Source organism: Bison bison, unplaced genomic scaffold (genome assembly GCF_000754665.1).
Source record: "Bison bison bison isolate TAMUID 2011002044 unplaced genomic scaffold, Bison_UMD1.0 scf7180017864516, whole genome shotgun sequence".
Taxonomy (NCBI): Eukaryota; Metazoa; Chordata; class Mammalia; order Artiodactyla; family Bovidae; genus Bison; species Bison bison.
Window position 1 is genome coordinate 10343955 of NW_011495069.1, and position 13651 is coordinate 10357605.

At 49.0% G+C, this 13651-nt stretch overlaps 1 protein-coding gene and 1 pseudogene across 2 annotated transcripts in view; one reads left to right on the forward strand and one right to left on the reverse strand.

Moving 5' to 3' along the window:
* Positions 1-193: 193 nt before the first annotated feature.
* On the forward strand, positions 194-1066 carry LOC104981189 (annotated as a pseudogene). Its single transcript, XR_824346.1, has one exon. The product of XR_824346.1 is annotated as a 40S ribosomal protein S3a pseudogene (transcript).
* Positions 1067-9517: 8451 nt separating this feature from the next.
* DNAJC8 (DnaJ (Hsp40) homolog, subfamily C, member 8) overlaps positions 9518-13651 on the reverse strand; it is a 24710-nt gene continuing 20576 nt past the window's right edge. Inside the window, exons 8-9 of the mRNA XM_010830161.1 lie at positions 11839-11914; positions 9518-10336 (exon numbers count right to left, since the gene is read on the reverse strand). Of these exons, the coding sequence (XP_010828463.1) occupies positions 10214-10336; positions 11839-11914 (199 nt within the window). The 3' untranslated portion in view covers positions 9518-10213. The remainder of the gene's footprint in view (positions 10337-11838; positions 11915-13651) is intronic.

Consider the following 13651-nt stretch of genomic DNA (forward strand, 5'->3'; position numbering starts at 1 on the left):
CAGGCCTACCAGGCTCCTCCATCCATGGGATTTTCCAGGCAAGAGTACTGGAGTGGGGTGACATTGCCTTCTCCGAAGACTTAACTAGATCTAAATTCCATTGCTGCCTGCTAGCTGTGGCATATCAGGCAAGTTTCTTAACCTCTCTGAACATCTGTGGAAACATAGCTACAAAATGAGGGTTATAGCCCTTTTGGCTCTCTGAGCGGCACCATGGCGGTCGGCAAGAACAAGCGCCTTACGAAAGGAGGCAAAAAGGGAGCCAAGAAGAAAGTGGTTGACCCATTTTCTAAAAAAGATTGGTATGATGTGAAAGCACCAGCTATGTTCAACATAAGGAATATTGGGAAAACATTGGCCACCAGAACTCAAGGAACCAAAATCGCATCCGATGGCCTCAAAGGTCGTGTTTTTGAAGTGAGTCTTGCTGATCTGCAGAATGATGAAGTAGCATTTAGAAAATTCAAGCTAATTACTGAGGATGTTCAGGGCAAAAACTGCCTGACTAATTTTCATGGTATGGATCTTACCCGTGACAAAATGTGCTCCGTGGTCAAAAGATGGCAGACCATGATTGAAGCTCACGTTGATGTCAAGACTACTGATGGTTACTTGCTTCGTCTATTCTGTGTGGGTTTTACTAAAAAGCGCAACAATCAGATTCGGAAGACCTCTTACGCCCAGCACCAGCAGGTGCGCCAGATCTGCAAGAAGATGATGGAAATCATGACCCGAGAGGTGCAGACAAATGACTTGAAAGAGGTTGTCAATAAATTGATTCCAGATAGCATTGGAAAATACATAGAAAAGGCTTGCCAATCTATTTATCCACTCCATGATGTCTTCGTTAGAAAAGTAAAAATGCTGAAGAAGCCCAAATTTGAATTGGGAAAACTCATGGAGCTACATGGTGAAGGTAGTAGTTCTGGAAAAGCTACCGGGGATGAGACAGGTGCTAAAGTTGAACGAGCTGATGGATACGAGCCACCAGTCCAAGAATCGGTTTAAAATGCAGACTCTTAATGGTGACAAATAAAAGATCTTATTTGTGGTAAAAAAAAAAAAATGAGGGTTATAATACAGTATCTATCTACTTCATAAAGGTGGTGGTAGTTTAGTTGCTAAGTCTTGTCCGACTCTTGTGACCCCACGGACTATAGCCTGCCAGGCTCCTCTCTCCATGGGATTTTCCAGGCAAGAATACTGGAGGGGGTTGCCATTTCCTTCTCCAGGGGATCTGCCCGACCCAGAAATCGAACCCAGGTCTCCTGCATTGCAGGCAGATTCTTTACCGATGGAGCTATGAGGGAAACATTGTATTACTTCATAAAGGTATCACATAATTAAATAAGATAGTACTCAGGAAAGCAGTGAGCTTGGTGTCTGACCCCCAGTAGGCATGTGATAAATGTTAGCTAGATTTTTAATATCAGCTTGTGCAGAGTCCCAGGATCATCAGGAAGCAGCACTCAGACAGCCAGGAGAAGCGTCCCCCCAGCCCATCATGCTCCATGATGTGGCCAGGACCCCCAGCTCTGCTCCTGGCTGCCCCCTCCCTGCCCCTGCGCACAAGCAGAGCCCAAGGTTGGAGGCGAGAAGTAGGGATAGCATTACTGACTGGGCCCCAGCCCCCGCCTTAGCTGAGCAGTGCCACCAAGGATCTCGGGGCCCTGTTTGGGGGTGTGAGGAGCTTCTAGGATATGTGTGTGTGATTGCACTGATCTCTATATATGTGTGCATGTGTCTGTGTGGAGTAGGTTAGTTTTCTGTGAGTGAGGAGTGGAGGGTCTTTCATGTCTGGGCTTCTTATGTCCTGCAAGGGTTCACGTGTTGTGTGAAAGTAAAAGTGTTAGTGGCTCAGTCGTGTCTGACTCTTTGCGACCCCATGGACTGCAGCCCGCCAGGCTCCTCTGTCCATGTGGATTCTCCAGGCAAGAATACTGGAGTGAGTTGCCATGCCCTCCTCCAGGGGATCTTCCCGACCCAGGGATCAAACCCAGGTCTTCTGCATTGTAGGCAGATTCTTTCCCATCTGAGCCACCAGGGAAGCCCTCATGTTATGAGTCGGTGCTATTGTACACGTAGTGTGTCTGTAAGGATGTATTTCGTTCTGTGGGATATACATCCCATGAGGGACTGTTGTGTCAACTGTGACAGCGTGTGTGTTGTGTGTCATGAGGAGTCACCGGTTGAGTCAGCAGATGCTAAGGGTCTGTCGTATGATGTGTATTTGTGAAGGGGCGTGGATGGTGTCTGTGTGGGATGACGCTGTGTTTTCTATCAAGTGTGTGAGGAAATGCCATGTCTGTTGGTGACTGTGTGTGATAAATGTCTGTGAGGAGTGAAAGGATGTGTTCTCTGTCTGTGAATCATAAGGGTGTTGGGTGTCCATGAGGGGGTGCTGAGGGGAGGGAAATCCGACGTAACCCAGCTCCGCAGGCCCCTCCAGAGCCTGACCAGCCTCAAGGATCCTGAGGAGCAGCCAGACAAAGCAGCCAAACCTGACCCTCTCACCCAGACCACTAGCCTCTTACCTGAGAAACTGCAGGGACAGTGGTCCAGGAGGTGACAAAGAGGCTGAGGGGGCGGTGGGGGCCGCTGTCCTGCCGGCTTCTCAGAGGACTCAGGAAACGGGACCGGGAACTGGGAGGAGGCAGAAGGCAGGCCCAGACCCAGGTGCGTGACTCACTTTACGCTCCAATCCCCAGTGAGCAGCGGTGGATAAAGGATTGGGGAAGGCCTGGCTGCAGGCACTACCGGGTGGGCACAAGGCCAGGATGCCAGGTCCTTGGGTGGGGCCCCAACTCTAAGGTTACCAGAAATACACACATCCTGCAGGGAGTCTTTCTCTGCCTCTGCACATCAGCTCAGCCAACAACACTGGACTGGTCCATCCCATGCAGAACTGCTCTGGGAGGAAGGGCTAGGCCTGGGCTGGCAGAGGAGGAAGGAACTGGGTTCCCTGTCTCAGGGGAAGATGGGCCCTGACAAAGGTCCCAACCCTGTCTCAGGAGCCCAGGCTTCAGTGGGTGCAGTCTCGACTCCAGTGACCCCCAGGATGCTAGAAAAGGCCCAAAGCTGCTATCTGAAGATACCCCCATCTGAGGGGATGCACAGCCAGTCTTGCCCACAGGAAGCCACCATCCAGTGGGTGTGGCAACCTGCCCTCAAGTGCTCCCAGCCAAGGAGGAGACAGCCTGCCCTCAGGGATGCCGTTTGTTAGGAAAGAGGAAATTCTTCTTCCTGAAGCCAGCTCCTTGTAAGAGAAGACACATGTCTGCCCTCATGAGCCCCCAGTTTGAGGGAAAAGAGAGATCCTTGCTCTGTGGAGTGTCTACTCTGACCATGGCAAAACACCACAGTTCTGTCAAAGCCTAGGACTCTGCCTGGGCTCCAACTTTGCACATTCTGTGCTGAGAGTTACTCTTTATCTCCACCTTCACCCCCCGCCCCCCCAACCTGACCTTCTGAAATATCTGATGGGACTTAGCAGGAAGCAAAGCTGTCAGGCCACAGAGGAAAGCAAAACTGGGCGGTGGCATTCTCAAATACTAACTCTATGAATCTATGAAACTAAGGTTTGACTGCTGCCTCTGGCCTTCAGCTGGAGCCTGCTCAGAACCTCAGTTTCCTGGGTCAGTAACAGTCACACATACTCCCTCCATTATCCTGACACAGCGCGTGGCACATAATAGGAACTCAGTAAGTGAACCTGTCCCCTGAGAAATCTGTATGCAGGTCAAGAAGCAGCACTTAGAACTGGACATGGAACAGCGACTGGTTCAAAACTAGGAGAGGATTACACCAAGGCTGTATATTGTCACCATGCTTATTTAACTTCTATGCATCATGGGAAATACCAGGCTGGATGAATCACAGGCTGGAATCAAGATTGCCAAGACAAATATCAACAACCTCAGATATGTGGACGATACCCCTCCTCTCGCAGAAAGTGAAGAGGAACTAAAGAACCTCTTGCTGAGGGTGGGTGAAAGAGAGTGAAAAAGCTAGCTTAAAACTCAATATTAAAAAAAACAAAGATCATGGCATCCTATCCCATCACTTCATGGCAAAGAGAAGGGGAAAAAGTGGGAGCAGTGACAGATTTTCTTTTCTTGGGCTCCCAAATCACTGCATACCCTGTCTGCAGCCATGAAATTACAAGACACTTGCTCCTTGGAAGAAAAGCTATGACTAACCTAGACAGCATTTTAAAAAGCAAAGACATCACTTTGCCGACAAAGGTCCGTATATTCAAAGCTATGGTTTTTCCAGTAGTCATGTACAGATGTGAGAGTTGGATCATAAAGAAGGCTGAACGCCGAAGAATTGATGCTTTCAAACTGTGGTGCTGGAGAAGACTCTTGAGAGTCCCTTGGACAGGAAGAAGATCAAACCAGTCAATCCTAAAGGAAATCAACTTTGAATATTCATTAGAAGGACTGATGCTGAAGCTGAAGCTCCAATATTTTGGCCACCTGATGCAAAGAGCCGATTCATTGGAAAAGACCCTGATTGATGCTGGGAAGGATTGAAGGCAAAAGGAGAAGGAGGTGGCAGAGGATGAGATGATTAGATAACATCACCGACTCAATGGACATGAGTTTGAGCAAACTCCAGGAGATAGTAGAGCACAGAGGAGACTGGAATGCCACAGTCCATGGGTTCGAAAAGAGTCGGACACAACTTAGTGACTGAACAACAACAAGTGACAACCACTTTATTTACCCAAGTTCCTGCCTGGTGTTGCTAATTGGAAGTCAAATCCATTCTCCGTATCAGACTCAATTGGAGAAATTGTTAAAAATGAAAAGCAGTTTTTAACTGTTGAAAAAAAAGAAAAGCAGTTTCTCAGATTCCACTTCAAGAGTGTTTCTGAATCAGCAGTGCTGGTTAGGGGACCCAGAAATGCATTTTTTTTTTTTTATTAGAGTGAGGAGGGACGAGGACTACTTTATTATTATTATTTTATCTTGGCTATGCTGGGCCTTCATGGTGGCCTGCAGACTTCTCTCTAATTTCAGAGCACGGGTTAGAGCTTAGGCTCAGGGGCTTAGTTGCTCCACGGCATGTGGGATCTTAGTTTCTGGACCCAGGATCAAAACCGTGTACCCTTCATTGGGAGGCAGATTCTTAACCACTGGACCACTAGGGAAATCAGGGAAATGAATTTTTAACAAGCACCCAGGTGATTCCAAGGTAGGAAGGTGGTTGCAGAGCAGGCTTGGAGGGAGGCTGGAGGAAGCCAGGGCAAGGAGAGGCTGATTACCTAAAGGCTTTTTCTAGCTAGGTTCACTTGCTCTAAGCCAGAGGTGTAAGGCGAAGATTTTTACATCTCTGGCGGAACCCCAAGCTCTCTCCACCCCGCCTACCTCCCAGTGGACTCTCTGTCGCTGCCTGAGTTTCCAATGCTGGCTGGATTAACCCAGAAGCTTGTTAAAGATCCAGTTGTCTGTTTCCTCCACCCTGAGTCCTGAATCCGAATCTTCAGGGAAACCAGAGAATGCTTTTTAACAAGTTTCCCAGGCGACCTCCACCCTCTGCTTTTCCACCCAATTCCTGGAGCAGGAACCACCCTCCAGGAGGAGGGTTTGGGGAGAATACCCTGCACCCCGCCAGGCACTGGATTCTCTGATCTCCTTCGCCCTCAGGGCAGCCGATTTAAGAGCTGAGGAAGCTGACGCTCAGAGAAGCTTCAAGGCTCCAGTCTGCCTGACGCCAAACACAGGCCTGTTGCCTGCAAGGTTTGTCTCCTCCATTTGCAACGTCTGTTCTCCAATAAACAGAATCTCAATAAACGGAATCTCATTTGAGTTCATGGAACAGGGACGCAGAAGGTATTTTTAGCCTCATTTTACAGAAGAGGAAGCTAAAACCTAGAGAAGCTAAAATGACTGGCCAGGATTACAAAGCCAGTGAGGGAAAAAGCAAGGTGACCCTGAGCCCCTTCTGAGCTCTTTCCTCCACACTCAGGGCTAGATGTTCCCACTATCCCCAAACCCATTGGTGAGAAACGCCAGTGACCTCCTGCAAGGGGAGAGATGAGGTGGATGTGCTAGGGTGAGGAGTCACTGAGGTTCCAGCCAGGGCAGGCCCAGACCCATCCACACACACACACACACACACACACACACTCTCTCACACACACACACACGCACACTCTCACACACACACACACTCTCACATACACTCCCACACACACACTCACACTCTCACATACACACACACTCTCACACACTCTCACACATACACACTCACACACACACCCCCACACTCACACACACACACTCTCACATACACACACACTCTCACATACACACAAACTCTCTCTCACACACACACTCACAAACACACTCTCTCACACACACACACACTCTCACACACACACTCTCTCTCTCCAACCTGGAGTCTGTGAGAGGGGCCAAAATGTGGTGCCCATCTGTGACAGCCCCAGACAGCCTTGAAGAGTCCACAGCCGTGGGGTTGGGGTGGGGGACTTTGAGGGGGGTTTTGAGTGTCCAGACTGATGCTTTCAGTGGTTATTCCTCACTTTGTATGTATTTTTCGGCTTTGCCGGGTCTTCATTGCTGTGCACGGACCTTCTTTAGTTGTGGCAACTGGGGGCTACTCTTTGTTGCGATACACAGGCTTCTTATCACGGTGGCCTCTCTTGCTGCGGGACAGGGGCTCTAGAGCACACGGGCTTCAGTAACTGCCTCTTGCAGGCTCCAGAGCGCGGACTCAGTAGTTGGGACACACAGGCTTAGTTACCTGCAACAGGTGGGATCTTCCTGGATCAGGGATGGAAACTGCGTCCTCTGCATTGGCAGCAGGATTCTTTGCAACTGGACCACCAGGGAAGTCCGACACCTAGTTTTATTTATTTATTTATTTATTATTTATTTTAACCAGCTATCCCTCTTACTCATTTATTATTTTTACTTTACAATATTGTATTGGTATTGCCATACATTGACATGAATCTGCCATGGGTGTACATGTGTTCCCCATCCTGAACCCCCCTCCCTCCTCCCTCCCAGTGCACCAGCCCTGAGCACCGTCTCATGCATCGAACCTAGACTGGCGATTCGTTTCACATGTGATAATTTACATGTTTCAATGCCATTCTCCCATATCATCCCACCCTCTCCCTCTCCCACAGAGTCCAAAAAGACTGTTCTATACATCTGTGTCTCTTTTGCTGTCTCGCATACAGGGTTATCATTACCATCTTTCTAAATTCCATATATATGTGTTAGTATACTGTATTGGTGTTTTTCTTTCTGGCTTACTTCACTCTGTATAATAGGCTCCAGTTTCATCCACCTCATTAGAACTGATTCAAATGTATTCTTTTTAATGGCTGAGTAATATTCCATTGCTACACCTCGTTTTAAAGCGATGGTTCTCACTTGACATGTGATGAAGCTGAGGTCTAAATGCCTGGGTGTGACCCCTAACTGGCTCAGTGCAGGGTGGCCCACAGGCAGCAAGCACTGAGCTGCAGGCTGGGAGATGGGCAGTGCTGGGATCACCTCTGTTATTCACAGCAAACTGCAGGAAGAAAAGTGGTTCATCTAGCCTCCCATTCTTTCTGGACCCTGGCGTGCCTCCAGCCAGCCTTTCCTGCCCAAGGAGCCCCTTCCACTATTCACGGATGAAGGGGCTGGACCAGTTGCTACGGCCATGCCTTGCCTGAGTAACATAGCTGGTTTAGTGCCTAACACACCTCTCTCTCAGGAAAAGTCATCGTTGAAAAGATTGCTCTGAGCAGGGTTATGGGAATGGGCTGGGACCACTGCTGACCTCCCAAGTGGGTCTGTGGCTACCCTGTGCCAGAAGGGAAATGGAAAGGTGTTAGTCCATCTGGGAAAAGAGGATGTCGTGGCTGAAACCCAAATTTCTGACTTTCTGATCTCTCTAGTCTCACCTCGCCCCACTTCTCTGCTCCAGGCATGACAAAAGGGTGTTCAGTTTCATGAATTTTCTACACTCTTCCCTCCACGGCTTTGCACACACCGTTCCCTCTGATGGAAACATCTTCCCCTCAAGTCCTGTCCTAAGCCAGTCAATCTGCCTTTCTTCCTTTCTTGCCAACAAGACTTTACTGGAAATAGTAGGTATCCAGTCCCAAGGGCACACCCTGATCTATGGGCTGCCCATTCTCCTTTGCTGTTTTCCCAGATTTACAGTTAGAGGTGGCCACACTGCGCTTTTGGGCCAATGGCGCCTTCGGGGGAGTTCTGCTTGCTGGAATGACTCCTGCTCGGCAGCAGGTGTGTGTGCTGCCACCACCACCTGAGGCACTGCAGCTGTAAGGTGATGAGTCCTTCTGAGAGGAGAGAGGGGAGGCCAAGGAAAAGCCAGGTTCCTCGGTGGCACTGCTGAGGTCATGTACAACCCCGGAGACAGCCCGCCGCCAAGACTTCTGTGAGAAGATAGGCCCCATTTGTGTCCAATTTCACAAAGGTCACTTCCTCCAGGAAGCACTCCCAACTACTTAGAACAGGATCAAAGGTCCCCTCCTTGGAGGGTGGATGCACACGAACCTTTCATGCCGGTTCACCACCCACACGCTCCAGGAAGATGAGGTCAGTGCCAAGGGCCCATGGCGTTCACGTTTTACTCCTAAGCCAGCATATTTGTTGGGTTCACAAGCATACCTGGAGCTGATCACTGACACAGCCTCCTTGGGGACAAAGACAGGGCCTGGTCCTCATGAGCTTACAAAAGCCAGCTGAACTGTGACACCACACAACCTCCAGGGAAGGGGTGGGCAAGTACACACCCATCCTGGAGTGAGGTGGGGGCGCTCAAGCTAGGGGGCAATACGGATGTTCCCAGCGCAGGGGGGGCAGCATTGCCTCAGACGGGTCACTCCGCAGGGTGACTAAAGTTTCCTCTCTCCACCCCACCCAGCCACCCTGGTGGTCTCGTCACCTGCAGTTTGGGCTCAGCTGCACTTAGAAGGACAGTAAGACGCCCAAGCTTCTGTCCCCTCCCACAGAGAAGCAAGTCACAAGTTGGAGGATCTCTTGACACTACCAGACATCACACCTCGGCGATTACTGGACTCTTTACTGCACAACTTTGTCAAAGTCTAGCTTCAAGTCGCCCAGTTTCTATCTTCACATTTCAGGTGTCAGCTTTCTTTCTCCTTTGTCCCTCCCAAGGGCTAGTCCTGTCTCTCTCAGCCAGCAGGACACCAGAGTATATGTACCATTGACAGGATGCATCCATACACTATTTCATTTAATCCTCAAAAGAATCAGTATTTTCATCTCATAGAAATAACACTGGCAACACCAGCTGAGCACTATGGTAGCTACCTTATATAAGCTGTAGCTAATCCTCCCTAAAAGTAACCAGTGATCTATATTCCCATTTGCAGGTGAAAAAAACTAGGGCTCAGCACATAAGTGGTCAGAAACCAGGTCTGTCCAAATCCAAAGCACTCTGCAGCTGGGCCAAGCCTAACAAGAGACCCACCCGTGGAATAACACCTGAGCAATAGTACTTGAGTGGTTAGGGTATAAAAATTTATTACACATACAGAATATTACCACTAACAAATGCAGACAGGCGAGGACACCACGGTACGGGATGGAGCACGGCTAGCTCTTTGGAAAGTGAACAGGTCAGGTGGCTTGGAGCCTCATGCCACGTGGGTTGGCCAGTCAGATGGGAAAGCACATGCCGGACTCCAGGGACATCGGGGTGCCCAGTGACCACTCTGGGTGCCGGTGGCCTTCCCATCTGATCTGGAGCTTCGAAGGATGCCACGCCCAGAAGCAAGGAACTGAAGCGAGGGGGCTTCCTAAGGTGGCCCAGGCTTGTCTCTGAAGTCACGGCAACACCAGTGTCAGCAGTGTGTTTAACTGGATGATTTCCACAGACTACACATGACGCTTCTAACCATCACACTTCAGTGAAGTACAAAACATTAAGTTACAGGCTGTGGGAAGAGAAGGCAGCACCTTCCGGTCCCAGTTGGTCTGGGGGGTGAGGATCGGGGGAGGTTTCTTTTTAAACCGAGCCCCTCATTTCAATGTACAAAAGAATTACTCTGATCGGTATTAAATTGTACTGAAAACAAAATGGACTAAAAAGCAAATACTACTCTATGTTGGGGTGAAAATGGGAGGAAAGAATGAGTCCTTCAAAGCAGGAGGGAGACAGTTGGGGAGGATTCTGTGGCCGTGACCCTTGGCGGTCACTCACGCTGCTCCATTTTTACTTTTGGTGGTCTCAGGAAGGTCCGGTTTTTCTTCTCTTTCTTTCCTTTCGTATTGGCTTGGAAGTTTCGCCAGCTGTCCACACGACCATCTCGACTTTCCTAAACACAAAAGGGGTCTGAGGTGAGGAAACCAGTTGGAGACAGGAAGGGCTACACCTGCTCTGCCATCCCCCTTGTATGCTGACCTGGCCTGGTCCTCTGGAATAATCACAGTATAACAAAGCAGAGGTTTCCCCCCACTTCCATGGGCCCAAGAAAGAGTCATACCACCCCCTAGAAGGCAGGAGAAGCCACAAGCTGAAAAGGAGGAGGAGACAAGTAAAACTCATGACAATGAGGCTATCCTTTGCTGGGGACCTCTGGCCTAAATATTTAGTGCTATTTCTAATAACAGTGCATGCTATTTCTAATCCTCACGTATGGATGTGAGAGTTGGACCATAACAAAAAGGCTGAGCACTGAAGAATTGATGCTTTCGAATTGTGCTGACGAGAAGCACTCTTGTGGAGAAGACTCTTGAGAGTCCCTTGGACTGCAAGGAGATCAAACCAGTCAATCCTAAAGGAAATCAACCCTCAACAGTCACTGGAAGGACTAATGCTGAAGCTGAAGCTCCAATACTTTGGCCACCTGATGTGAAGAGCTGACTCACTAGAAAATACCCTGATGCTAGGAAAAGTTAAGGGCAGGAAAAGATGGGGATGACAGGATGAGATGGTTAGATAGCATCCCCGACTCAATGGACATGAACTTGAGCAAGCTCTGGGAGACAGTGGAGGACGGAAGCCTGGTGTGCTGCAGTCTGTGGAGATGCAGAGTCAGACACGACTTAGTGACTGAACAATAACATTTCTAACCCTCACAAAAAGCTGCGGTGTGTCATGCCACTTCACAAACCAAGACACCAGGGCTCAGAGGCTGCATCCTTTGCTCAAAGCCACCTGTCTGGCCAACAGTACAGTCACTCTTTCCCCCAAACCTTCCTTCTGCCCCTTAAAATTTGGCTGGAGGTGTGAAATCAGCATAATGCCCGGCCAGCTGTGCTGGGAGGGCCACAGGAATCCTTCCCCTTACAGAGGGGCCTTCTCATTTTCTTTCTCTGCACACATTTGGCGGGACAGAAACAAAGCCAGCATCTCTGGTTAGCCTATCCCTACCCTGAATCCTAAATGTTAACAGAAGATAAGACCAAATGTGGCTCAATTCAGGAAATTGGGCTGAGCCTCTGAAGGATGAACCAGGATGTCAAAGAGGAATCAAGCCCGAAGTCTCTCTGCAGGCAGGACACCAGGGGTTACAAGAACCTCGGGTTCTACTCACAGACCTCTAAGTGGGGCACTGCTCCACGTTTATCCCTAAATTAAATGTGTGACCCACTGTCTTGAGCCCACTTGGCAGCTGTGCCTGTCACACCCCTGCCAACAAGCTCCGGAGCAGAGAGGCGGCTGAGCCAGGACTTGGTCCCCAAAGCCCCTACCCTTCCCCACAGTCTCCCTGACAGTCTGCCCCAGGCAGTCCTGGGACTGCCCAGCAATCAAGTTTCTCAGCTGGGAAGCCTTCTCCCTCTGGAATAAAAGTCCCCCGTCACCTTGGAAATTTACCTCAAAATTTTTCTGCCACTCCCTTTCTCGTTTGGCTTTTTCTTGAGCTTCAATCTCTTCCTCCCGTTGTCGCTTCCTAGAGGGAAAACCAAACCACAGGATTTAGATGGTACTTGGAGACTCTGTTAACCATACAAGTTAGGCATCTTCCCCACAGAAGCCAGCATACAAAGTCAGCCAACTCCCTAGGGTTCTCCTGGAAAGAGCTCAGAGCACTTCACGAACGTCTCATTCTAAAACATGCAGATGAGACCGTGGGTGGGGCTGCGGGGCAAAATACAGGCACTGCCGTTACAGAGATGGACAGATCAGGTCATCAAAGCCCAGCCAACACTAACCAGAGGTTCTGGGCTCAGACCCTGACAGAAGCCAGGCCACCTTACTTCTGTGACAGTGACCATCACAACAGCAAAAGTTCTCGTTCAAGAGGATTTCTGCACAAAACCCTATCCCCAAACAAGCCACTTCACACAATCCCAACTAACAAAACCTAGTTATTGCTGAACACCAATCAACAATACAAAATATGTAAACTAAATTAACCTCAAGATTTTTTTATTTTTATTTTTTTTGGTCACACTGCTTGACTTCTGGGATCTTACTTAGTTCCCTGACCAGGGATCGAACCAGACTACCTCAGCAGTCAAAAGCATGGCGTTCTAACCACTGAACCATCAGGGAAGCCCCAGCCTTAAGATTTCTGATGAGGAAGACAAATCATCCTTTAGGGCAGTAAGTACACTCTAAGACAGTGCACTGCACAGTACTAAATACTCACCAAAACTGCAGCCACTATTCACACAGAAGGCTCTGGCCTCAGATCAGATCAGTTGCTCAGTCGTGTCCGACTCTTTGCGACCCCATGAATCGCAGCACACCAGGCCTCCCTGTCCATTACCAACTCCCGGAGTTCACTCAGACTCACGTCCATCGAGTCAGTGATGCCATCCAGCCATCTCATCCTCTGTTGTCCCCTTCTCCTCCTGCCCCCAATCCCTCCCAGCATCAGAGTCTTTTCCAATGAGTCAACTCTTCACATGAGGTGGCCAAAGTACTGGAGTTTCAGCTTTAGCATCATTCCTTCCAAAGAAATCCCAGGGCTGATCTCCTTCAGATTGGACTGGTTGGATCTCCTTGTACTCCAAGGGACTCTCAAGAGTCTTCTCCAACACCACAGTTCAAAGGCATCAATTCTTTGGCGCTCAGCCTTCTTCACAGTCCAACTCTCAGATCCATACATGACCACTGGAAAAACCATAGCCTTGACTAGACGGACCTTTGTTGGCAAAGTAATGTCTCTGCTTTTCAATATGCTATCTAGGTTGGTCATAACTTTCCTTCCAAGGAGTAAGTGTCTTTTAATTTCATGGCTGCAGTCACCATCTGCAGTGATTTTGGAGCCCCCCAAAATAAATCCTGACACTGTTTCCACTGTTTTCCCATCTATTTCCCATGAAGTGATGGGACTGGATGCCATGATCCTTGTTTTCTGAATGTTGAGCTTTAAGCCAACTTTTTCACTCTCCACTTTCACTTTCATCAAGAGGCTTTTGAGTTCCTCTTCACTTTCTGCCATAAGGGTGGTGTCATCTGCATATCTGAGGTTATTGATATTTCTCCCGGCAATCTTGATTCCAGCTTGTGTTTCTTCCAGTCCAGCATTTCTCATGATGTACTCTGCATATAAGTTAAATAAACAGGGTGACAATAAACAGCCTTGACGAACTCCTTTTCCTATTTGGAACCAGTCTGTTGTTCCATGTCCAGTTTGAACTGTTGCTTCCTGACCTGCATACAAATTTCTCAAGAGGCA